This window comes from Triplophysa dalaica, chromosome 10, assembly GCF_015846415.1.
Source record: "Triplophysa dalaica isolate WHDGS20190420 chromosome 10, ASM1584641v1, whole genome shotgun sequence".
NCBI classification, from domain to species: domain Eukaryota; kingdom Metazoa; phylum Chordata; class Actinopteri; order Cypriniformes; family Nemacheilidae; genus Triplophysa; species Triplophysa dalaica.
In genome coordinates, this window is record NC_079551.1 from 8,177,051 (window position 1) to 8,204,772 (window position 27,722).

General features: G+C 42.5%; 1 protein-coding gene and 1 long non-coding RNA gene across 2 annotated transcripts; one reads left to right on the forward strand and one right to left on the reverse strand.

Annotated features, from left to right (window-relative positions):
• Positions 1-35: 35 nt before the first annotated feature.
• Positions 36-27,711, forward strand: gpc1a (glypican 1a). The gene is made up of 9 exons (XM_056759934.1): positions 36-564; positions 14,832-14,990; positions 16,460-16,857; positions 25,087-25,252; positions 25,358-25,488; positions 25,584-25,721; positions 25,809-25,933; positions 26,004-26,179; positions 26,843-27,711. Exons 1-9 carry the CDS (start codon positions 408-410, stop codon positions 27,070-27,072), a joined length of 1,680 nt encoding a protein of 559 aa, XP_056615912.1. The 5' UTR covers positions 36-407; the 3' UTR covers positions 27,073-27,711.
• On the reverse strand, positions 4,672-11,262 carry LOC130430784 (uncharacterized). Its single transcript, XR_008907919.1, has 4 exons — positions 11,144-11,262; positions 10,956-11,038; positions 5,012-5,127; positions 4,672-4,928 (listed from the first exon to the last, which is right to left on the reverse strand). It is a non-coding gene; the product is annotated as an uncharacterized LOC130430784 (long non-coding RNA).
• Positions 27,712-27,722: the final 11 nt, after the last annotated feature.

Here is a 27,722-nt window from a genome sequence, read left to right on the forward strand (position 1 = left end):
AGTGAGAACGGCACAGCGGAGACAGACAGCGCGAGAGCGCGCAGCAGTAGCACCTGGAGACGGCGTAATTCATACCGCAATCTCTAGCGGCACTTTATTTACAGTCCGGACTGTAGTGCTTTTAAAGCTTATATTATTTAGCTATGCATTATTAATAGTGCGTAAAGACATGAGCGCCAGAAACAGATCCCCACCGGACTGATCAATAACCGACATCCTCTGTCATCAGGACCACCAGCTGTATACCTGGACGAGCGTGAATACACAAACCTGACAAGTGCATTTACATCTCAAAACAAGTGGATTTTTGTACATTTAGAGACAGTGGGTGGTTTTATCCGCTGTCCCGGACCGGTTTTGAATAGTGGACTTCATTGAGTTCAGTTCGCTCTCTGGATACGGACACAATGGATCTTACACCGGTCGCGCTGCTCGTGTCCATTATCTCGGTGTCTCTGTCTGCGGATAACGCCGGTGGTAAAGCGCGGAGCTGCGCGGACATGCGCCAGTTCTACAGCGGGAAAGGGTTCACGTTAAACGGCGTCCCGCAGTCCGAGATATCAGGTATGAATTACCATCTTTGGGTCTATCTATCTATCTATCTATCTATCTATCTATCTATCTATCTATCTATCTATCTTTCTATCTATAATGTGGCAACAGTTTTGCTCCTGACGCGTTCTCCAGTGATTGTCAAGTTCACAAAGCGCGTGAACAGATGGAGGTCCCAGACAAAAGCTCTACTTGAGAACAATAGACAAAGCTGTAAGTGCCCAACAGGACTACACCTGGCTTCATCTTTACCGTGACTGACATCAGAAATGACCTTTCACTTCATTCATCATGTTGGCGAAGACACCCACCTGATGTCTCGGTCACCATGTGGTTGGAGCGGGTGTCTGTGGTGGAGCTGATCTCCACAGGCTTGTGCTCCCTGTAGGTCATGTTACAAGTCTAACACCGTTGGGCCCCTAACTCCCTCAGGGTTGTGATTTTGTAGTAAAGATCAGAGATATCCCCACACTGTAGTAAAATTGGTCAGGATGGGGTTTTATTTGAGATGTAAATTGTGTAATTTGACTAGCAGGTCTTATCATTTTCTTTGCCATTTCTAGGTAACAGGGGATGAAACCTGTGTAGTCAGCATGATTGTCGGTGCGGCCAGTAATTTTCAATGTTGTTTCCCATCAGAGATCAAAAACTGTTGGCAGGTTGTGAACCCGTCCGGTGAGAAATGGCCATCAATCACTCTGACCCAGCCTTGCTAATGTTGATAATAGATCACACGTCATACCCAAGTGCTGCCGTAAATCAATCTGCATAAACGTCATTATCTCTGTGCATGTTGCACTCTGCTTTTTCCACGAGAACTCCTGCGGGATGCACGTGCCTAATTGTGACGTGTGTCCAAGATGCTAAATGAGATAAACGATGGCACATGCGCCACGCTTGCGGTTATAAACACATGTAAATAAAGCATAAGCTATTAAAGGCAGGACAAAATCACAACACAATTTGCCCACTATTGCATTATTTACTATGTACATTTGGTATAGGATTAAAAAATATATGATGCATGCAGTTGTATTCCACACACACACACACAGACGCTCAATGCTCTCCATGGCTCTTCATAAGTGTATTTGAGGCATTATGCATTGCCATCCTCAGCAAATCAGAGACCAGGAGAAATAGACAGTTCCTATTGGCCAGGAAGAATTTCTCAAGGTCATCGCCTGTGGTCTCAATGACAGAACGCACAATGAGGTTGCTGAGGAAAGTGTAACATGTGGCGCACTCCTTCCAGTGGCTCAATTAAGGCCTCTGTATTCATTTATCTCAAGCAGAATCCGGGATACGTCTTTTATTTGGGGCTCTTTTAAGTGGTTGGCATCTTTTCTTTGACAGTCTTTGTTTGCTTGAAGTGCATATTCATTTCAGTGATATCTTCAAGCTTCCTTAAGTCAATTAGGATTTTTTTTATAATAATTGATAATCATTTCATCATATATGATTAATATAATTACATTATATTATAGTGAATTATCATGTACATGGTATAAATGTATATAAATAAAGACATGTTATGAATATATTAAGTAAATGTATATTTTAAAAATATTTTGTGATCATTTATCCGAATGCAATAACTTGCTCTACCCCTTAAATATTTCACATGTTTAAGCTTTCATGAGAATTTATTTCATATATTATTATAATATAATTAAATTCATTATATTCATATTTTTTAATTGTCACATCGTAATATAGAAAACATCTTATTTGCTGGTAAATGCAGTATTTACAATGCTGTCAAAAAGTATTTAGATGCTAAAACTAAACTTTAAATGTAAACCCTCATAGCAGACATAGACATATTTTTTATTGTTTGCTCATCTGCAATACGTCTCAGAGACATTTCCTATCAGATGTCATAGAGAGGATGTCTGTAAGATGCTAGAATATACTGTATGTAAAACTGCCTTTTCTAAAACGTTGTTCAAATGTCTTTCAGATCTTTAGCATACATCTTACAGACGTACTGGGTATGTCTTTAAAATGTGTGACGTAGACGGTTTCGTTTTGTTTTACCGCAATGATATTCATACATTCTTAAATGTTTAAAAAAGTGACAACATTTTTGGGCTGTATTTGAGCACTCGCTGTATTTGAGCACATGCTGGGAACACGATTTCAGATCTGACCATTTCTAACAGTGATGTTATCTGAAACTAGTCAATTATTTCCTGAAAGTTGTGGAGATTACGATTGTCATTGTCATCTTTTCTTATGATGAGAATAAGACGTCTTTTGATGCCACTTCTGTGGGTGTGTCCGTGACACACATATTGTGCATTCTGAGGGTTCGAGGGTCTGAGGTTTCCACCACTTATTGTTTCAGCATGTTGAGCGTGTTTCAGAAAGAGCCGATCATAAAGAATTACCTAAAGGTCAGAGAGGAACCAGTGCTGAATAGCCGTGGTCTAGAATTACAGATGCAACTAGTGTGTCTTCCATTTTAAAAACACGAAGGCTCAGTATTGTTCAACTGGAGACTATGTGACACTTCAAGCCCACGGTGCCTCCCAGACAATGACAATCTCACGTTTCACTCAAGTAGGCCATGAATATGGGACTCTCGTATTTATTTGTGATCAGAACAATGTTATTTTTAAGATATTTGTTTTCCAGTTTTGAAAGCAAGATCTAAGGGTGCTGCATGCAGGCGTGTCTGTTTTGAAGAAAGGTAAGGAGTTGTGATGTCTTCTGGTTTCAGAACTCAACTTTAGCTCATGTTTGCGGTTCCCCTATACAGCGAGGCACACGCCCATGAGCCTTGTGTGAAATGAATCCGGCACACCCATGTCTTGATTCGCCACCAACCTCAAAGCACTGCATGTTGTACAAATGCAGAGGCCTGATTTGGTTAAGCTCCTAGCATAATATTGAACCTGTGTGTGCACACAAATTCAGTCGTTTGTTGGAACACTGTGATCAAATGTGATTTCAAAAATATTCTTTGAATTTACATTCACAGCCGTTTTAAAAAGTTGTTTCAGAGGAGGATTAAGTTTGTGAAAAGTTTGAAAAGACAATAGGGCTATTGCGTGAAAATGTTTTTAACAGCGATTATTACTATGGTAAAAGCACAGATATTAACATTTGGTGGTTCAAATACCCATGTGAATTCTCCAAATTTGTTAAACATTTGTAAAATTTTTACGTAAGAGCCATTTTCAGAAGTCTCACATCCATAACGCTACATATTCCTTATAAAAGGACACACAAAAATTATTATAAAGTAATTGTTTTATGTTCTATAAAGAGACATCCCTTCTCCGTTCGTTGGGTATTATTGCTTCAGGATCGTGCATTTTATTTGACAGAAATATAAGTTTATTCCCCAAAAACGCGTCTTTTTTGTCAGATGTTTATTCACTTTTTTATTTTATTTTTCATCGACTGCCGTGTTTTTATGTTTAGACTCTATCAACAAGGGTTCAGTAAAATATAAACAGATGGTTCAATATAATCGTAAAAAATTCATTCTCTGAGCATTTTTATGTCACGTCCATACACAAAACGCTGGAAATTAGTTAATTTAGGAAATAAACTGTGCATAGTTAGTAAAAGAAGGCATATAAAGATAACGTAATTTACATATTAAGATATTATACGGATACGTATTAAGATAAAGCTTTGAATTCAAGTTGACCGATTAATCATATTTTAATCGTTGTAATGATTTATTTACGCATAATTGTCGCAATATTAATGTGTAAATAGGATCTACAGACATCTTCACAGTGTACAGTTTAATAAATGTGCTGAAGTGGGAAAAAGTTTCAAAGTGACAGAATATTCACGATTATTAATCGTGATACCATTTTTGAGCAAAATAATCGTGATGATCATTTTACCCATTATTGTAAAAAAAATTACATTGTAAACACCCATTCACAACAAGAACGATATCTATAAAGATCAAGTTCACATCATTTACCAATTAAGACAGAGAGGTACAATATTGTTTTTGATCACTTTAAGAGCCAATCAAAATTAATTAGAATTTAAAGGGCTCTTGCATTTTAAATTTGCAGAGCGTAAGCTTAAAATGCACACATTGTTATCATCCATTGGCGTTGACGCCAATACTTTATCTTTATATTGTTAGGTTTCTTGGTCTGAACTGTCCTTTACACTTCAAATAACGCAATTAAACACATACATGCGTTTTTGCAAAAACTCCATGATTCAATTGATGGATCGCCGACTGTTGATTATTTGAGCATAATTACACTCTCTCCCACACGTTTCTCTTCCTGTGAGCGCCGATTGTTTCTTTTGATGCGTGGGGGGTGCTCTCCTGTGAGGCCCCATAGGGAGCCTGCAGCAAGAGTCGAGATTGTGCAGATCCGATCAGTGCCCTGTTGGATTGTAGAGAGATGCGCCAACACAGTCAAAATCCTAAACATGTTTGCCTCACCACTAACCACAAATAAAAGCACACCTGGCTTCGCAGGTACAAGCAACAGCACCTGGAACTGCCAACAGGCCCCTTTTGTTCAGGTGTGTTGGAATGGTTTGTAAAGTCTGAAGCACTGGGCTTTGAAAAGCACAGATTATCTGTTGAAAAGAAAAAGGGCATTTCTACACGTTAATGTTTGTGTAGTGGGCCTTATTCATAAGATAAATACAGATCAAATATGCATAGGACATTTATTTTGGGGGGAGGGTTGAGAGGAAGCCAAACTAAATATCTGAAAGGAGGCATTTTGTGTAAATTGTTATGTCACAATATTAGATTTTCACAACACGGTTACTGTGGCCAAAGCACAATACGATAACAATATTATCAAGTTATCTATTGAATTTGTTTGTGATTAACATTACATTTGGTCAAATTCTCTACATATTGTGTTTTCTCATTTCGGCCAATGAATTACACTTACAAGTGTAGTGAGGCAGAGAGAGAGAGTTTGTGACTATTGTGACTCTGAAGGCCAAAGTTTAAACAAGAGCCGAATTATTTACGATATTATGGCACGTAGCATGAACACCATGTCGATCGTCATGGGGGTGTATCACGGTTATTGAACATGGCGGGGGTATCGCAATTATTGCAGATACCAGTATACTGTTGCTGTAAAAGCTCTTTGTAATACTTTTCATTTGTTGCATATTTGCAAAACACAAACAAATGATGATTTATGCAAAAAAATTACAAAATGTGGAAATACAAAGTTACCACCCGACAGCAACAATTTATTTAATTATATGAAAGTAGAATAAGCAGATATATGTAATAATTACATACTTTCCATGTAGCAATGGTTGTTTACTACATACATAGCTTGAATGTTACAGCACACATGAATGAAAGCCAATTATAATAATTACTACACCCCACATTTTACAAATAATATCAAGTGTGGTTGATAACATACATCCATCTACACATCATCATTCGGATTCTCCACACATACAATTAAAGAAAGATTATGTACCATATTTATCAATTCAGAATACAGCCACAGTTCAATGTTTAACATAACCACGTCTAGTTGAAGAAATGACTGCGTGATTAGCCTTTCGCAGCCATCGACAAATGCTGATCAACAGCAGCGTTGTGAATAATTCACAGTAGCACCGGGCTTTTATCCAGCCAGTTTGTACTGTCAATATTAATTGTGCGTTTTTTGCATTAGCCAATTTGTTGTGAGCTTATCTCGCTGCCAAACATGCTGGTAGATGAGAGGGAAAAGTGATTGATGAAGATGGAGGGTTGATTATTAGCTTAGTTTTTCTGGTCCTTCGAGGTCGAGAGAAAATCAGACGGAGTCACTGAGCCTTGTGAAATTACAGTCGTGTCAGCGTTTGAACAAGACTTGCATGAGAAAGAGGAAATATTATATGTCATTCTTAAACTATGTACCTTTAAATCTTCTGCAGAAAGCAAAAGAAGATACTTTGAAGAATGCTGATGTTCAAACAACATTGAACCCTATTGAACCCATTGTTTGGACACACAGAGACCACAGAGACAGTTTGGACCACAGAGACATTTCTCAAAATATCTTCTATTGTGTTTCACAAAAGAAAGAGTCATATACAGGTTTTGAATGATATGAAAGAGATCTTTACTTTTGCGTGTACTATCCCTTTAAGGATTTTAAATCTCTCCAACCACCTGTCATATCTTTACTGCATATCACAATCCAATCAGTATCTGAGCGCTGAAAGAAATTCCTGATTTATTTGTTTTTTTAATATGTCACAAGATGCAAATGTTTCATCTCTGCTTCATTAGCCAATCACGCTATTGGTCTGCACACTGATAGACACGCCTCCAATTAACAGTATGCCATTGGCTGAGCCAGTGAACGTTTAAAGGGATAGTTCACCCAAAAATGAAAATTCTGTCATCATTTACTCACCCTCAGATTGTTGCAAACCTGTGTCAAGTACTTTGTTCTGCTAAACACAAAGGAAGAAATTTGGAAGAATGTTAGTAACCGAGCATATCTCATCCCCCACAGACTCCCGTAGTATTTATTTTCCGTAGTAATTGATGACAGAATTTTCATTTTTGGGAGAACTATCACTTTAAAGAAACAGATGTTTACATACAGTAACACACAGTAATGCATAATATTTCAGATTTTTCAGTTAAGATGGATAAGATAGAAAGTATTTCACCATCAGACACAAAACGCACAGACAGCTTGTTTGTACAAATCCTGTGTCCTAACCACAGGGTCATCTCGGGTTAGAGTTCAGGGAAGGTTTGGACATTGGACACGTCTTTCATCCTTAACTGTCTTACTGAGGTAATCTCTTTATGGTCTTGAGGTTGAGTGAATTATCTGTTAGTTGCCACTTACTCATTAAGTGTCTCTATGTAAAACGATCTAATGGAAATAAATGGCTGTCAGAACCTAATAAAGTGAAAGTAGTGTAAAAAAAGTCTTAAAGGGACAGTTCACATAATGTAAATTCTGTCATCATTTAGTTACTTCCTTGTCATTTTAAAACTGTATAACCTTCATCAGGAGATCACAAAAGATGATATTTTGATGAAATATTCGTAAGTGAACAAATATATAATAATATATAAAAAAAACATATCTTATTTTGTGTTCTGCAGAAGAAAGTATGTCATACTGGTTTGAAATGGCATGAGGATGAGTAAATGATGACGGAGATTTTTTTGAGCGAACTATCCCTTTAATGCTTAATTTATTTCACGATTTCAAATCATGCATGTGCTTTCCTAAACATGCACTTCTGACTCCAGGCGTGACAGATCGGGATTAGGATTTCTTTAAGACATCTGTGCATAATCCAAATTCTCTGCGCATAATCCAGGGGCTCGTAATCCCGATCGTTTCAGTATCACGCATGGCAATTTGAGTTTATCCCACTCCCCCTCTCAGAAAGAAAAGATTTTAAATGACACAAAAGCCCGTGATTTAATCAATTACATCCCTTTTGGCCACGTTTTGCGTGTTTGTTTCGACTGCGTCAGCCAAGATAACGGTCCATTTAGATGATGAGAATTATTTATTGTGACATTTTTTGTTGTCATGGTCCGATGGTTTGAGTGGAAGCAATTATGAAGAATTTATTGTTGTGGGTAATGGTGCGCCGTTTCAGTCTTGGCATGTTTTCCTCGCTTGCATGAAGGGCCTTGCACACCGAACGACAGCCACCGTCTATAAAATTCACGTACTCAGATATTATAAAATTAATGCATCGGATACAGAGTCATCACTTCTTATTTTTACAGATGACTGAGCAAGCAAATTTGGTGTATCTCTTGCAGGGGCCCACAACCCCGAGCCATGTGATATATACGCTTTATTTTGGCCATTCTTTTACATATTTTCTATTTTTCAGTTTTAATATGTCATCGCCAATATTTTATGTCCCTGTGAACCGGAAGTTTTCTTGGCAGCAGACTGATAGTTGAAGCGGAGGAGTTAATGGATGCTCCGCCCAAGCCGTCTAACATACTTCATATCTGAAGATTATGAGGGCTAACATAATCGTTTTAAAAGAGAGAATGACCTTTGAACTATTTACTATAAACAATAATAATAATACAAATATTTTGTTTATTTCACAAAATCTTTTTCAGAATCTTTCCATGTCCCTAATATCACACGTATCCTTTAAAATTTTATGAGAAATCTGGATGTACGTTTTAACAATGTTTGGCAAACACTGTAATACCGTACACACAAGTACAAGTTGTTTGTGCACACACATGCTCATTGGCACACGTGTCTGCCTGGCAGGCGAGGCACAGTCTTAGCTGCGGGTTATTTTTAGATTTATGGAAACCTAGAAATGTCCAAATCAAAGAGCCGGCCTGTCCCTTCCTCCATTTTTTGCCATTAGCAAAGCGAGACGTACGCTTTAGAGCGTATTCATAATGCATGCTGCATGTCGGTTACTATCTGGAGGAAATGCTCAAGAAGTTAGGGATATAACTAAAGAAACTGTCTAGTGTTTCAAATTCTGAACGCAGCAAATTAAGTTTCTTTGTTTAAAAGTGACTTAATATAATATGAAAAGCATTGTAAATGTATGAATTGATTGAGTAAACAATTCTTTGCTATGAAAGATTTCTAGTCAGTTTTGATGTCTTATGTACATGTTCTTGATAGCATTTTGAATGTTGGTGTTGCTCTTAAAGGGACAGTACACTAAAAAATAAAAAATCTGTCATGATTTATTAACTATGTTTCTGGTATATGGCTTTGGTGTTTCACAGAAGAAGATATTTTGAGAAATGTCTCTGTGGTTTTGTGTCCGTACAATGCAAGTCAATGTTGTTCTGTTAGAATCCAAATCTTTTATGTAAACACACACAAGGAACTCAGCAACAGGAGCTTAAATATCTTCTGTTGTTGTCTGCTGCAGAAAGTCATACTGGTTTGAAATGACATGAGGGCGAGTCAATGGTTGGTGAATCTTTTTAACATTAAACCCTAAAACTGCACTTTTAGCTTTATTAGCTTTCCAAATGGCTTCTGTGTATCAGGTTCTATATAAAATTCAACAGGGTTATATCTTCGCTTTGAACCCTCTAATATACTGCATGTTATGGGATCAAGGCAGCTCATTAGACCAACCTGTTATGGCCTTTATATTTCACACTCCCTTTTGCTTCCTCCCTTCCCCTGGGTCATAAAACCGTAAACAGGCACATGAGGCCAGACCACGTGCAGACTAAATCACAATCAGATCCGTGCGGTTTTCACGACGCGGGGCTTGGCGATCATCCCTCTTTATCCGCGGAAGGAAGGGCGGGCATGTCAGAGTTACCTAAGAAATCAATTAAAGGCTGTTTTTCAGCGTTTTATAAGACGTGCCGGGCTCGGCTCTGAAGTCGTCTCTCTTGGCAGGGTGGCAGTCAATCGTCTTTATTGCGGCTTCGTGCAAGGCCCGGTTCAGGGGTCACACGCTCTTAGTGCAGGACGGCGAGGCGCCAGGGACGCTCTGGTCACTTTGAGCGGTCGTGGGACTCAGCAGGGTAGCAGATAAAAATGACCGCGGGCGGATGTTTTAAAGAGTGAGAGAAACGCGGAAGGAGGGGAGGTAATGAGCGCTAATAGAGGCAAGAAGAGGTTGAAAGAAAGGTTGAGGAGACGAGGCGGGTATTAACACAGAGATTGAGTAAAGGAAACGTTTTCTTGTGACAAAAATACAAGTTTGACAATAACAAAGTGTAACAAAGTTTTGTACTCAGCATAGTTTGAAATCCACTAAAAGGAGTTGAGAAATTATTTTTTTATTTATTTCTACGGCAGGATTTCCCTCTCCAATATGACGGCGCTGTTGACCAATTGTGTGTTTCTGTTTTGCAAACTTATTATAAAAAACAATTCTACAGTAGTTGATGTACATTGTAGAATAAGGGCAACAAAATCTGTGTCACTGACACAAATATGGGGTTTGACACACTTCACACTTTTTAGCTAACAGATCATTTGTTGTGGCCTACGTACTTCCTTATATATATTGCTATATGTTTCTAGGCCATTACTCTGTTTTTCCTAAAAGGTTGCTTAGTGTCTGAAGTAGGTTTCTATTCTAGTCTTTAGAGGTAGTTTTTCTTAAAGTTTGTGAAAAAATGTAGGCTCAATAAGGTAAATGATTTGACCGCTATTAAAAGTGAATGATTGTGTTTCAGTGGGTTTGCTTAAGCACTTAAGACTGAATTGTTTCATATTTACTGCTCACTAAGCTGGTTCGTAAACACTGTGCAAAGTCAACTTATGCAGTAACATCGCTGTGTATGTTTATAAGGGTACCAAAAGGGTTTAGTAGTGAGCTAAGCTTACCAAACAAAGTCTAATTCCTCAGAGACAGCCTGATTATCAGGCACAGAGGATGTAAGCATGTTTTTAGCTAGTACAGGGATTTAAAACCAGGACCAGGCTCACCTTAGAGCCTTGCGCACCTGCTGTCGGTAAACCAGTGCCTGAGGCGGCATTCGCTCTCATCTCAAAGGAGTCCACTCAATCCTCTCCAGGAAGAGCAAAGATGGGAAAATAAAAGCACTGTTCACTTTGGTATGTCAGGGCTTTGAAGGTGAACTTCAAGACTGTCCCTCAAAAGAATTTCCTCTTACCTTTCGGTTGTTCGCTCTTAAAAGTTTGCCTCGCCTTTTCCGTCTGAAGTCCGTCCAAGGTAGTTTTTCAGTAGGCAGTCCAGGAGGCATGAGGGTAGTCTGTCGTGTCAACATCTGCGCTTTTTATAAAAAAAGTTCCTTGCAGGAATGCGGTCTACACATAGCGCTCGGAAAATCAATCAACATATTGCAATTGACGTTGTATGAGCCCTCGCAGAAACTCACTCTGCAAGTTTTCTTGTTCTTGCGTGAAGATAAATATCTACAGAATTTCACAATACTTTCATAATTTTACAAAACACAGTGACACTTGCATGGCCAAAAGTTGTTGTTCTTGCATTAAATGTTGCTTAAACGTTGGTGTGTGGTTGCTAAGATGTTCTGTGGAGGGTTTTTTGAACGTTGTTAAGGGGTTGCTAAGACGTTTTGAGCAGGGTTTTTGGGGACGGAGTACTTTTTGTGTGCTTGTATTGTATGTTGCTGTGTTGTTGTTAAGAGTGTTTTTGGGCGTTACTATGTGGTTGGTACTGTAAGTTCTGAGTAGATGTTTTTGAAGGTTAATAAGATGTTTTGGGTGCTTTTTACATTACTGTGTAGTTGCTAGATGTTCTAAATGGGATTTTATGCACATTGCAATACGATTGCAAGGTGTTCTCAATTTGTTTGTGCACGATGCTATTTGGTTGCCTAGTGCTCTTATATATATACCTCTGGAGGCATCTTCGATTTTCGTTTATGTATTTGATTCTATGTTTCAAATGGATTAGGGCATGAATGAAAATCAAAGATGTCTTCAAAGGAGACGGTAACAACACTACACTGCATAAAGCTTTTGTGTGATCAAACACTCACTGGCCCTGCAGGTATTGAGCCATTTGGGTTGAAGGTTGAAATCTACCTGCTAACAGTTTAGCATGACGGCCTTCCAAGTTTCATCTGAAACACGAGGACTCACCCCCATCTGCCGTCCTTCTTGCCTGTCTTTCTCACTGACAGTTGGGCTGTCTGGTGAAACCCTTGATTTTTCACGACAGATGTCAGCAGCTGAGAGGTGCTTATCTGTCAAGTCTTGTTCTATCGATTTTCATCCAGCAAAAGATAATGACTATATTTGCTTTAAGCTTATTCTGAATAGCACCTCAGTGACCTACAAAGACGTGTCATCTCTAAATCTGCCTGAAATGGTGGGATATTTTGTTTTTCACACGCATGCACAAGATCAGACTCCAGATGTCCAGACTGGAATGCCAATATACCGTCTACTGCATACTAAGCAAGCCGTATATTTATACTGCCTAACGCTTTTTTAAATAGTAAAGTTAGTCCACTGTATGTTTGTAAATGGGTGCCGGTTGCTGTTTCTTCCTTTGTGCACCAGAGCTGAAAGAAACACTTAATCTGTCTTGGGTCTCTCGGTCCCTCGTCAGCGCGCATTGATATGCAGGCTACACGCCCGCACTGCTCACGGACCACAACGAAGAGCACGGGACGTGCTGCGTGATGAGACTCAAGTCTCCTTACCATCACGAGACGTCATCGGGCACGGAATATGAACTCGAGAGACCGTCGCTGGTTTATGATCTCTTTAAAATGGGCTCGCGACACGCACACATGTGATTTAATACAGCGGAGCGTGTTTGATACCTCACCCTTTGAGACATAAACCCCCACGATCAGAGAGAGAGAGAGATGTTGTGAACAGAATGCACTTAAGTTAGATATCCAGAAGCAGATAGATTCAAGAGTTTCACTGGAGTATCATGTCTGTCTGTCTATCTGTCTGTCTGTATGTTTATCGCTCTCTGTTTGTCTGTCTGTCTACAATTGTTTTTTTCTGTACGTCTGTCTATCGAACTGTTTTTCTGCCTGCATGTCTGACTGTATCTGTTTTTCTGTGTATCTGTCAGTCTGTCTGTCTCTCAGTGGTGTATCTGTCTGTTATTTGCCTGTCTGCCATGTCTGTTCACCCTGTTTGTCTGTTTATCTATCCCTTTTTGTTTTTCTGTCTGACTGCCTGTCTCTGTCTGTCAATTTACCTGTTTCTCTGCCTGACTGTCCGTCTCTATTTCAGCTATTAATCTGTCTGTTGTCTGTCTATCTATATATCTGTTTTTCTGTCTGTCTATCTCATTGTCTGTCTATCTATCTGGTTTTGTTGGTCTGTCTGTCTGACTATCAGTCTGTCTGCTTTTCTCTCAGTCTGCCTGTCTATTAATTTATTTGATTTTCACTCTCTGTCCGTCTGTCTGTATGTCTATCTGTCTATCTGTTTGTTTTTCTGCTTGTCTCTGTCTGTTTTTGTCTGTCTGTCTGTCTATCTTTCTGTTGTCTGTCTCTATTTCAGCTGTTTATCTATCTGTTATCTGTCTATCTATATATCTGTTTTTCTGTCTGTCTATCTCATTGTCTGTCTATCTATCTGGTTTCGTTTGTCTGTCTGACTATCTGTCTGTCTGCTTTTCTGTCTCTCAGTCTGTCTGTCTATTTATTTATTTGTTTTTCTCTCTGTCTGTCTGTTTGTCTGTCTGTCTGTCCGTCTGTATGTCTGTCTGTCTGTCTGTCTGTTTGTTTTCCTTCTTTTCTCTGTATGTTTTTGTCTGGCTGTCTATCTGTCTGTTGTCTGTCTATCTTTCTGTTGTCTGTCTGTTTCCTTTTCTATCTCTTTTGTTTTTTCACTCTGTCTATCTTTCTGTCTACATTTTCTGTCTGTCTATCACTTACAATTATATAGTTATGATTAATGATTTCATTTACCATGAGTAGTACTTTGCATTTCTGTAAAAATAGATAAGACAGACATATGAGATCTAGATGCTCTCTAGGTTGTGCAGTCTAGATTAAACTGCACTAGTACACACACACACACACACACACACACACACAGAGACAACATGCCTAGACAGTAAACTGCTGATACGAAAGATGTGATCGGACATCTCTCAGGTTGACCATAAAATGGCCAAAGGTAGCGTTCATTCTCCTCTGCTAAAGCGTAACTGCAGTGAATACATAAAATTGTGCTTCCCCCTGATTTTCCACTCTCACTGCAGTCAGGCGGCATAAAAAATGCATGATAGCAATAGCGTCTCTCGCTCCAGTTCTCTAAGCCGCGACCCAAGACGGGCTTAGCTTGAAGAGCTTCGGGCTAAATGTCAACGGATCCAGCATCCACCGAACCAACCTTAGTTCAAGTACTGTACATAGAACAAACAGATAGAAGCGTATTGTGTTGATTTTCTGGTAACAGTTTCATTTCATAGCGATAAATGCTGGTACATAACTATTATATACAATTATCGTAATAGAAATGAATTGTGATTAATAATTAAAAGGTTACCAGGGACCAAACTGAATCTTCAAATCTTTTGTATGCAAGAATCTTCTGAACAGTCCGATTCACCACATTGAATCAAATATCACAATATTCAGTTTTATATAAGTGTATGTGGCTTTTGGATAGGTGCACAAATCCATATTTATGTCAGTGATATATTCAAGCCCCTATGTGAGAACCTTCTTTTTTTGTTTTAAGCTTTTTCATGGAAGTATAACATCACGGTTAACCATGTTCTCGTTGCCAAGAATAAAAGTAAAATATGACTGAACTCAACGCATGATGTCATTGATCATCCTGGTGTTAACAAAATATAAAAGCGCAAATCGTGTTAACTTTCAATTCTCTCTACAGGGGAACATCTGCGCATCTGTCCACAGGGTTACACCTGCTGCACCAGCGCTATGGAGGAGACGCTGTCAAACCTGAGCCGCAGAGAATTTGAGGGCCTGGTCAGGGAGGCGGGACGCTCCATCCAGGCCTCACTTAATGCCCAGTACAGAACCTTTGATAGTGAGTTCACTATTTTACTTTTTTTACATGCTAAATCGTCTGACCCCTTCTTTGTTTTAATGATCTTTTGCGTCCCTTTAACAACTTGCAAATGGTTGGTGATGTACACACAGTCCGCGATTTTTCCAAATTCTTAGCTTAACTTGTCGTGAAGTTAAAGAAAACCAGAGAACCAACAGCTGCGACTTCGAAAGGAAATGAGCTTTAGGGATACCTTACTGTCTTACAGCGTTTATGAAACGTTCATCTGCTTTACGTTAAGGTTTTTCTTTTATCGTAAGGCACCTTTAAATGCCGCGGGGGTTAACGAATGTGAAGGGTTAAGAAGCTGCAGAACTTTGAAGATCAAGCTCTCTACTGGTTTGTGTCATTTTGAGTTTAGATTAAAGGAGAACTCGGAAGCTCATGTGCTTTCACACCGAGCGGTCTTCACGGGGCAATTACAGTGTGGTTTTTATGACTTTTTACTGCAGTGCACCATTTAAACAGGATAAACTGTAAAGACGGCTGGTAATGAAAAGGTACTTTGATACAATGATATGAATGTATAAGATGATTTATAGATTTACTACTGTAGCATCAACTCTGTTATTTTTACTTATGAAATCATGTATACGTTCTGTACAATTTATTGCTGGGATATTGGGTATATAACATTTAAAGACAATTTAATGAGTAACAACATTCTTGCATTATGTTGCAAGTATTTGAGAAAAAACGCTGGGTTTAACAATGAGGTTTCCTTTTCATCTTGTTAAAAAAACTCTTTCTGCTATGATTCTTGACTAGAGAACACATATATTCTCCTAAGACAAAGATTTAAAAAAAAAAAGTTGTTTTTCTACGTCTCAAAAGAAAGGAATAAATGTAATGAAAGCAAATAAACCTAATGGCATCATAACCTGAAAAGATTCCTTTATTTAAGATTGATAACAAACATTTAAAAAATAGCAAATAACTGTCTGTGAAAACCAAGCTAGTGTTTTTTTAGGGCGTTTAACGCTTTACTACATAAAATCATCCTACATAATGAAAAGAACATTTTGTAAAAATATAACCTCTAATATTGATCAAGTAAAATGTTAAAGATTAAAATAGTTTTTTCAGCCTGCTCTAACCGTCACAGAAATTCAAATGGTTTCTATTGGAATACCATTACAACCAAATAGTATTTTACATTAAAACCATTACAAAATTGATTTTCTATAGTGTGTTTTAGGCATCATTACAGTAGGATTTAATATCACATACCACAACATTAAAGGTTTCCAATTAAACCATTACAAATCCATTTAAAACCATTACAACTTCTTTATTGATTTATTTTGTAATGGGTTTCACGTAAAAACCCTTTTGGGTTGTGAAAGTATTCGAATGGAAACCATTAGAAATTCTGTGATGATTTTTATTAGGCTTCTATGTTTTTTTTCAGCAGGGTATTAAAGTGACTTTGTTTCTTTCTCTTCCAGCATACTTCCTTGAACTTCTCAACGACTCTGAAAGGTGGTTGGAAGAGGCTTTCTCGGCAGCCCTGGGGGATCTATACCGGCCCAACGCTGGAGTTTTCCGTGAACTGTACAGCGACCTGCGTCGGTACTATAGCAACGTGCCGTTGAACCTCGAGGAGGTCTTGGATGAGTTCTGGATGAGGCTTCAGGAGCGTCTTTTGAAGGCGTCTGACCCCGAGACCGCCTCCCTGCTCTCCGATGACTTCCTGGAGTGCGCCTCCAAGCAAACCGAGACCCTGCATCCTTTCGGAGATGCCCCGCGTGAACTGAAGGCCAAGCTGGTGCGTTCGTTCGTCGGCGCCCGGGCGTTCGTTCGGGGCCTTAATGCGGCCGGGGAGATAGTGAGGAAAGTGTCACAGGTATTGCGTGTGTATTCTTGTCTTGATCTTATGTATGATGGCAGTCGTTTTGTACTTGAATGCATATTTCCTTCTGGCCTTAATTAATTTTCCAGTGCGAGTTTCCAAAAATGCGTTCGTGCCAAATATAGCGCTTCGCATCAAAGCATAGAAGTTCATTTCAAGGACCCATCAGATCATTGATTCATCTCTAAATTAATGAATCACTCACATCCCTTTAGGGCAAATACCAGCAAACAAGTGTTAACAAAAGCATCCACACTTCCACACATGCCAAATTTATGAAGTTTGCGTTGAAAACGCTGCCTCGAAATTTCAAATCAATCATGTATTTTGAAGATAAGGTGTATTTTGAATGTGTTATGTTCTGATCAGTTTCACAGTTCTTCTATATTTCTTACCGGCATTACATTTTTGAAGCCATGCATGAGGAAAATAATCCTAAAAGAGGTTAATTGAAAGTGACTTTGCTCTACAGAATGCCATTCATCCAACTCTAACTTAGTCATCAATATTAAACCCACTATGAAACCGTTGAACTAAAGGATTCTTGACATCAAGACAAATGGATAAACTGCAGCATTCCTGCTGATGTTTGCCCCAAACCCACACAAAGAAATGTAGTTCACATCCTCAGTGGTTATCCAGCTCTTTCCCGAAGCTCCCCGCTGGTTTGACAAGCGTATGTAGGACGCAATGGTACGTCTACTTACTACAACCGCTTCTTACAAGAAATGGATTCCATCTCCTAGTGACCAACTCTCTGGAGATCCCTTCTGAGAAGACCTAAATTCTTGCTGACATAGTGAATATATCAAGTCGGAAACTAGAACTTGCTTTATATGATCATAAATCAACTGTGTGGCACATATGCGCTGTATTAAGCATAAATACATTTGTTTTAAAAGATAAAATTGTTGCTTTTGAATCATGACAGAGGTTTAGTTTAGAGTAATATGACTGAAGAGGTATACAGCACCATATACTGTAATATTTCTCCAAATACTTTTTTTGTGGAATTTATCAATGGGGTGACCTGAAGGCAGAAGCAGAAAACTTGCTAATCTAAACATTCATGCTAGCTAACAGCTAGCTCTCTTGTGTTTGCTAGCATTCGTGCAAAATGTACTAACAAATGCATCGGATGAGGATTTGTAATACACTTACTGGATTACAAAAACGGTCGCCTTGGGTTGAGGATTCCAGAAAACGTCTTGGTTACGTATGTAACCTCAGTTCCCTGATGGAGGGAACGAGACGTTGTGTCGAGAACGACAGATGGGGTTCGCCCTTGAGAACCAATCAACTCTGACTACTATAGAAAAGGCCAATGAAATTTGGCGAATGCAATTTGCATGCCGGGCTCCGCCCCCGGAAATCCGGTATAAAAGGATGCCGGCGTGCAGCATTCACTTACCTTTGTTCTGAAAAGCCTGAGACCTCTCAAACTGCAGCAGAATACGATACGTGTTCGTGGCATAAGGGACACAACGTCTCGTTCCCTCCATCAGGGAACTGAGGTTACATACGTAACCAAGACGTTCCCTTTCTGTCGGTCTCTCGACGTTGTGTCGAGAACGACAGATGGGGTTGCCTATGGAAAACGCCACAACGCTGTATCGCGTAACAATCTCTAGCGAAGCGACGGTAACAAGCCTGGGCGTGTCATCTCAAAGCTTTCGTGAGACTGTAACCTTCCAGTGTGGTGGTCGGGGGGTTCCAGAGCTTTCTTGGAGAAAGATGGGTACAGCCCTGACCGGTAACTTTCACGGACGGGGCCTTAGCTCTCTATAGGCGAGAGGCCGTCCAGATCAGTTTACACCGGGTAAGCGCGACTCTTAATCAGGGAAGTGCTACAGAGGCCACCTCCTACCCGTGGGGAGGAATATGGTGGATATAGGTATTGTCTCGTCCTTGGAGGAGAACGCATGGAACGTGCGGACTGAGTAGTTAACCGCGAGGTGGAGGCCCACCTGGGGAAGCTCATGGGTTACCAGGAGTGGGAACCATTCTCATGAGGATACATCAGACGGAACAGCCCACGGAGGGGGTGTTACAGACGTCCGGTAGCACTAGGTCCGGTTAGAGCTATCTGTGATAGCTCACATGGTATCCCGGCCTAAGGGGGAAGGCTGCTCTGCCCAGCCAGCCCCCAGGGGGTGCTTGTTTGGTGATGGATGGAATGCCTATTCTTAACCAGTGTCTGGGTAAGAAGGGAGGCTGGTGAGGTACCAGTTTCTTAGCGATGTGTTCGGGTAAGAAGAAAAGGTAAATAGCACACTGACCCAACCTGTTAGAGGGTGGAAAGGTGCTTTCGCAGGCATACGCCCCCCCGGATGCCAGTCCTACATGTCGCCACGCAGGACGTGGGCTGACACCGGGTTTACGCGAAGGTTGTTAACCCTTGCGAAGGTGTTTGGGCATAGCCCAACCCGCAGCTCTACAGATGTCTGCTAGAGAGGCGCTTCTACCAGTGTCCAGGAGGTGGCTAAACTCCGTGTGGAGTGAGCCCTCACTGCCAATGGGCATGGGAGATTCTGAGATCGGAATGCCGTCGTAACGGCGTCCACAACCCAGTGCGTTAGCCTCTGTTTGGAGACAGCCTTCCCCTTCTGCTGTCCTCCAACAGACACGGAGCTGGTCAGAGCTTCAGAGCTCTGCGTGCGGTCCAGTACGTACTGGACACAACACTAGTCGGGTTGGGTCTTCCTCCCCTATGGGGAGCGCCTGCAAGTTCACCACTTGGCCCCGGAGGGAGTAGTGGGAACTTCTTGGGCACGCATCCGGGCCTGGGTCTCAAGATAACGTGAGAGTTTCCAGGGCCGAGTTTAAGGCAATCCAGGGACACGGAGGATGCTCGGTGGTCCCCTACCCTCTTGAAGGAAGTGAGCGCCGTCAGGAGGGCCGTCTTACTCTATGAGGAAGATCGGAACCTCCGAGGGGCTCTTTGGGGGGCCCTGAGGCTCCCCAGGACCACTTAGGGTCCCAAGAGGATATGGAGCGGAGATGAGGCGGATTCCGCCCTCTCGCTGCTTAGGAACCTGGTGACCAGGTCGTGTTGCCCTAGAAACTTTCCACCGACTGAGTCGTGATGAGTGGCAATAGCGACTACATACACTTTCAGTGTGGAAGAGAGATGTTAGTCTCCAGTCTCGTGAGAAGGGGAACACAATCCTGATCAAGCACCTCAGTGGGTCTTTCTCGTTGAGAAAGACACCAGGACGAGAAGAGGCACCGTCTAGAGGCGTGTAACCGCCTAGTAGATGGGGCCCTAGCCTGGGTGATGGTCTCAGCCGTATAGGGGGAGTAGCCATCTTAGGATCTTCTCGTCCCGTCTAGAGACCAGACATGGGTGTTCCAGAGGTCTGATCTGGGATGCCAGAACGTGTCCTTCCCCTGAGAGAGCAGGTCCTCTGTCAGGGGAATGGTTCAGGGGGAGTCGCTGTCCAGAGCATCGGCTCTGAGGCCAAGTGCGGTTAGACCGGTGTGGTGTAACCAATAACACTTGGTGCTCCTGCTCCCTGACCTTGCACAGAGTCTGTACAAGAAGGCTCCTGGGGGGGGGAAGGTGTGCTTCCGCCCATCCCGCGGCCAGCTGTGCGCAAGGATATCCGTGCCGAGGGCAGGGACTATCAAGCGTGCAAATGGTGGTGTTACGGGAGGTGAACAGGTTTTACCTGGGCCTACCCGAACAGCCTCCAAATGAGCTGGACTGCACGGGGGTGGAGTCGCCACTATCCACGAGGCATAAACTGGCGAGAAAGCACGTCGGCTGTCTAGTTCAGTTTGCCCGGGGTGTGTGGCCTGCAGGGAACGAGTCACCTGTTGACTCCACCGGAGGAGGCGTCGAGCAAGTTGTGTTTAGCTGCTGTGTGCGAACGCCACCCTGACGATCTGTATTCGCTACAGCTATAGTGCTGTCCTCGGAACAGCACGTGCATGTCTCGCACGAGAGGCCGTAGCCTGCTCAGTGCAAGTAGCATAGCCCACAACTCTTGGCAATTGATATGCCAGCGCAGGCGGGGGTTCGTCCAACACCCCACCTGCGTGCCCGTTGCACACTACACCGCACCCCTGCAGGGAGACTTCAGTCGTCACCACGACCTGCCTCATAACCTGCTCAGAGGGACCTGAGTCCGTCGAAAAAGTCATAAAGACTAGGGGTTAGGGTGCGTCGGCAGCAGGGCGGCATCACCATGCGCCTGCTGCCGGTGTGCCACGCTCTCCTCGGAACTCGACTCTGAAACCAGTGTTGGAGCGGTGTCATGTGCATCAACTCGAGGGGTATTAACCCGCGAGGACGCCATGTGTCCCAGGAGCCTCTGAATTGTTTCAGGGGGACCGCTGTCTGCCTAAAATGTTCATTTCAGACAGTTCAACACTGGTTGGGCACAACTGCGGACAGGTGTGCCGACATGGTGACAGAGTTGAGTTCCATACCGAGAAAGAGGATGCTCTGCACTGGGGAGAGCTTGCCCCTCTCTTGGTTGACCTGGAGTCCCAATCGACCTAGGTGCCGGAGCACCAGGTCCCTTTGTGTACATAACAGATCTCGCGAGTGTGCCAAGATAGGCCAGTCGCTGAGATAGTTTAGTACCCGCTCGCCTTCCTCCTCTCAGGGAGAAAGGGCGGTCAGGGACAGACCGAAAGGGAGGACTCTGTACTGATATGCCCGCCTCTCGCACGCGAACCGTGGGAACGGCCGGTGTCGAGGAGGATCGAGACATGAAAGTAGGCGTCCTTCAGGTCGATTGCCACGAACCAATCCTGACACCTCATAGATGTCAGGACGCGCCTCTGTGTGAGCACCCTGAATGGCAGCTTGTGAAGGTGCTCTGTTCAGGGTACGCAGCCTTTGGGGGCAACCCGCCGTCTTTCTTGGGAACGATGAAGTGCGGGTGGTGACCCACTGAATATCTTGGTTTTGAGGGACGAACTCGATGCCTGTTTTGCCAGAAGGGTGGTGACCTCTACCCGAAGTACGGATGCGTCCCTGCCTCTGACAGAGGGAGAGATGATGCCCCGAAACTTGGGTGAGTCTCTGGCGAACTGGATCGAGTAACCAAGACGGACCGCCCTCATTAGCCAGCGAGACAGTGTGGGCAGCTCTCGAGCTCCCAGGGACTGTGACAGGGTGACCAAGGGGACGGTCTGCTTCATCATTCCCACGGGGGGTGGTTCGTCGGCTGGCGGAGCTAACCATGTCGTGGGGAGTCCCCGGAGGGAAGGTTTGCTCCGCCTACTTACCTGCCTGGCGGGACAACGGCACGCACTGTCGGTTTGAGAGTGGTGACGGCTGTCGTATGTGTACGACCTCACGCCTCGCCAGGGTGTGAGGTCGGTTCGCCGAGCACAGTCCAGTGGAGTGTGCGATCGGCTGCAAGTAAACCCGGGGAGATCAGAAAACTCAGTGAGTAAGTGGGCGCCAAGCCCTAACAAGGGCCCGGCTTTGGTGACGAGGCAGGAGTCGTCCCGTACCGACCGATCAGAGCCGTGGCTGTGAAGGTTCGGGCCCGATGTTGTTCTCCCTGGGGTCTTCCCGTCAGTGTCCCTTCTCGCGAGGAGGTTGCTGACGGGGTGGAGGTTTCCCCCTCGACCTCTGCTTCCGGGGTGCCGCCTGTGGGGGCACAGGAACCGGAGCCGATGTCGAAAGGGTCCTGGGTTGCAGGGAAGCAGACGTCACGTGAGATCTCGGAGGCCTGTAGGCGGCCGAGTCGCGGCGTGAAAAAAATGTGGTTAATTGCCACTGTCTGCTTCGCCGTCAAAAAACTGCTGAGCGCAGTCCTCGACGGTGTTACCAACAACCCACCCTGCGAGATGAGTGCATCAAGAAAGCGGACTTCCTTGCTGTCACTCTTCTGCACAAGGTATAGCCGGGGGTGTCTCTCCTGGACCACTACCGTGGACATCGTCCGACCCAGGGCCCGTGCCGCCGCCTTAGTCGCCCGTAGAGCGCTGTCAGCGGTGGCACGGAGATCCTGCATTATACCTGGGTCGGCCTTACCCTCGTGGAGCCCTCTCAACGCCCTGGCCTGGCGGACCTGCAGGATGGCCAAGGCATAGAGAGAGGAGGCAGCCTGGCCCGCAACATCGCAAGCTTTCGACACCAGTGATGCCGAAGTCTTACGTGCTTTGGACGGTAGGAGTGGTCGATCCCCCCCCAGGCGGTAGCCGTCCGCGGCACAGGTGCACCGCAGGCGGACGTTCCACCCGGGGGATCTCGACGCAGTCCTTGGCTGCCTCACCATCGAGGGAAGTAAGGGAGCCAGAGCTGGTTTCACTGGAACGGTCCGTGAGTGGAGCGTTCCAAGTTTTACACAGCTCCTCATGCACCTCCGGGAAAAACATGGCACCCGGGGTGGGCGCGGTTTGCACCGCGCACCGACCTCGGGAACCACGTATCCCCGGGTTAGCACGGATGACATCACTTCTGCTTCCTCCTGAACTCGACCGCTGGGGGTGGAGTTTGGATTCGGCAGAGTCGGATGCCAGTCTCCCTCCGATGCTGCGAGCGACATCTCATCTACGTCACACATCGTTTCCGAGTGTGTGCGTGAGGATCCGGACGGTATGCCACCGCCGGTTGGGGAACGTTCAGAAGAGCGAATCGGGGTGCGATCGGCCCGTGAGCACTTGGCTGGCGGGTTTACGTTCGTAGAGTTCCCCATATCACTAACGCTGCTAACGTGGGTGGTCATCGGGGCCGTAGCCACAGATGTCACAGCCCGGGTAGCAGACGAAATGGTGGCTGGTTCCCGTAGGAAGACAGCCACCCGTGACCGCAACTTCTGAATGACAACCTGCCCGCAGTGCAGGCAGATGTGTCAACGAACGCTGCTTCAGTGTGCTGGACGCCCAGACACCTAATGCAGCGATCGTGTCCATCCCCTTCCTCGATGAGGGTGCCGCACCCAAGAGAACAGCGGGACATGCCGCGCTGGAGAATGCTCAGTCAGTCCTGAAAAGGACTTTTAGAAAAAATCTCTAACACCTCCGGAACCGCCGAGACGCCCAGGGGAAGGTCGCTGCAGGAAGGGACGATCCGCTGTAACACGTCGTAGCACCAGCGTGTAGTTGTAGAGGATTGAATCCTGAGTTGTACTCATGAGCGATGGCTCTGAAGAACAAAAGGTAAGTGAATGCTGCACGCCGGCCTCCTTTTATACCGGATTTCCGGGGGCGGAGCCCGGCATGCAAATTGCATTCGCCAAATTTCATTGGCCTTTTCTATAGTAGTCAGAGTTGATTGGTTCTCAAGGGCGAACCCCATCTGTCGTTCTCGACACAACGTCGAGAGACCGACAGAAAGGGAACTGTTTCCTTTCTGTGGTGACATATTTCCTGTCGGAACAGGAAGTTGGAGGGGGATGTATCGTTCCTTTTTGTTATAAAAGAGCCTTTAGATGAGTGCGTGATCAGACACATTTTGTGCAACTTAATTGACCAATTTAAAATATTGTTATTTTGTGTTATATTACCTTATATTTGAAAAGCATTTCGTCACTAAATTTCTAAACATTTTAGAAATACTTTTAATACATTTTTCGGTTAAATATTTGTAAAACCCACAAACATGAATGGTGACCAATAGCAATGGTTTATTATTGAAATAAAAATTACAAAATATAAAGATGTGAGGTTTTGGCCCGCAGAAACTAAGAATTATTTTATTAGTTACTTGAAGAAGTATTTTAAACTTTTTTTCATGTAATCTGTAATTTATCAGATTGTTTTTACTTTGGAAAACTTCTCTAGCCTATATTATAGAGCATGAATCTTATTTATTACTCCATTACATTTCAAATACAACTTCACGTTTTTTTACCTGTAATACTACTTCACATTTAATATCTAGTAACAATTCTTGTAAAAGTAAGAAAGTACAAATTTTTTGTATTTATTGTATTGAAGTATTAAAGTTTAAAAAGAGAGAAGAAACATGTTTGAATGAAATGTAGTGGAGTAAAAGGGATGATATTGCGCTTTATTATATAGTGAAGTAATATTTCCAAATTAAAAGTCCTCTGATAAGGTACAGATTGTGTAAAAATGTACTTGAGAGTAAAGGTACTGTGTTAACTATTATCTACCTCTGTTAGTTAGTTTTTATAAATGCTAACATGCAACAGTAAATGAAATCATTAACCACTATTTACACATATGCATATCAATATATTACAAACACTCAAGTGGGAGAGCTACTTCCTAATGAATGATCCTCTCTCCCAGGTTCCCCTGAGTCTGGAATGCAATCGTGCCATCATGAAGCTGGTGTACTGCCCTCATTGCAGAGGCTTCGGATCGGTCAAACCTTGTGCCAACTATTGTAAGAACGTCATGAAGGGATGCCTGGCCAACCAGGCTGACTTAGACACAGAGTGGCAGAGTCTTATAGGTAACTCCGCCCACACGGAAATCTCATTGCTCCATATGAAATTCTAACAATTACATGAGAAATTGTGTTGCTTTCTCTCTCTCACACATTGTTTATCTCGATCAGAAACCATGCTACAGGTGGCCTCCAGTTTTGGTGCCGAGCCCAGTATGGACACTGTGATCTATTCAATTCCTGTAAGAATCTCGGAGGCTGTTGTGGTTATGCAAGAGAACATGGAGATCTACACCAGCAAGGTTAGAATATTTTCTTAACTGTATGTGGGTCGGTTCGATTGCACAGAAAGGCGCATTTTGTTTACTGCAATGTTTGTGGATTTTTTACATTTCAGGTATTCAAGCTCTGCGGGGACCGCGGTGAAGACGGTACACCAAGCTCGATATCAGAAGAGCCGAAAAAGAAAGCAAGTACAGTGACGGCCGTAGAATATAAACCCAGTCACAAAGCTGCTGCCAGACTGGAGGTGCAGGTGTGTAACTGTGTGACAACCAATAAGGAACATTTGCCCAACCTTTCAACCTTTATGACAATATTATTTTGCGTGTAAAATCCTCAGGTCACAGATGTGTCCAGTAAACTCAAGGAAATGCAGTTTTACTGGATCCAGTTGCCCTCGGCTCTCTGCAGTGGGAAAACATCCAGCAGTGATGAAAAATGCTGGAATGGAATGAGCAAAGCCAGGTATTAAATCTTTCAAGTGTAACAATTTATAAGGTGGTGAAATGGTTACTGAAGATTGATTTCGATTCAGTTACCTCCCTGAGGTCATGGGTGACGGGCTGGCCAATCAGATTAATAACCCGGAGGTGGAGATTGACATCACCAAGCCAGACAGGACCATACGTCAACAGATCATGCTGTTAAAGATCATGTCCAATCGCCTGAGAAACGCCTTGAACGGAAACGACGTGGACTTTCAAGACACCAGTAAGCTTATGTATAAAATATATAGCATGTGTTTAAAATACGTTTAACAAACGTCCATATAACGTTACAGAAATGAAATGCGCATAATAGTTACACTTCTTTCTTAATCAGTATTTTTGTGTTAAATTCTAGTAAAAATATCAAAACAATATTCATTTAAGATTGAAAGGATGGAAGCATAAGACTCGCTTATTTGTTAGTCATCCGTGCACGTTTTTGTTAACAAAAATTGCTTGCCAATAAGGGAAAGAAAAACATACGCTTAAAAATTAAGATATGTTTTTCAAAAAGCTAACACTGTCTTGCTGTAAGTAAATGTCTCTTGATTAAAGGATATTTAAAACTTTAAAATAATTTTTAAATGATAAGTATCACAATATTTGAATATACTGATCAGGATTTTTTATCTGTTGTATTTTATGTTGTCGTTTTATTTTTTTACAGTTATTAGATTTTTTTGTTGCTGTGAAACATTACACAAAAAACAATATTATGCCTTATGGTCAAATGATAATAATTGTAGCACTATTCTAAGGCTTTTAAGGCTAAATTGTGTGAAAATTTCTTAAGTCCCCCTTAATATCAGATCAATTAAATATCACATAGCAAGAATTATTACTTATATAATTTGTACCAAAGTAATCATCTTTTTCCATAATGCAGGTGATGATTTCAGTGGCTCTGGAAGCGGCATGTGTGCGGACCAACTGTGTATTCGGGGCAGGCCGCCGGTCTTCGGGCCGAAAAACGACAGGCCCAATCACTTCGCTTATGGCCCCAACAACAAAAAAGTCAAGAGCTCGGCTATACAGATCCAGCCTTCCGTCATCTTACTGGTTCTTTTACTCGCGTGTCTGTTTCTCAGACGGCAATGCACATTGTGCTGCAGCTGAATCAAACTTTGGCATCTTTTGGAGGAAAATTTGGATAGGGTGGAGCCGAGCAAGGAATGTAAAAAATCCATAGAAAAAAACGAGAAATGGTGAGCTAATAAAATTGCCAAAAGAAAAAAGAACCTTGTGGATGAACGAACATTTTTCCTCTCGAATACAGAGGCGACCATGAAAATAGGGGGAGATGGATTTTTTTGTTTTTTATGCTTGCGATCTGTCAGATTTAATTTCTGACTTGATACATCAATTGACAACTCGTTTTTTTCCCTTTTGAATGTTAAAAGATAAGGTGGACAGGAAGGATGGAGGTTCTCCAAAGCAATTTGCGCACAATTCTTTGTTCATCTCATTCCCCAACTACAACTCATGTTTGCACAAAGGTTTGAGCATGAATTAAAATATAATTTTGCTGTGTATTGTGTGAAGAAATCATAATCTGAAATCTAAAAAAAATCTTTTAAATAGTCAATTTAAAAATTTTGAGGAAATATCTTGTGTCAAATCGTACCACAAAATCAAAAAAGAGGAAAATTGTAAATGTGAATACAGATCTGAAGATATACAAACAAAACATACAAAAAAACAATCCAATAAATATTTCTTGAGTAGGTTATTGCTCAGACTCGCACAAATTATAAATTGGAATGTCA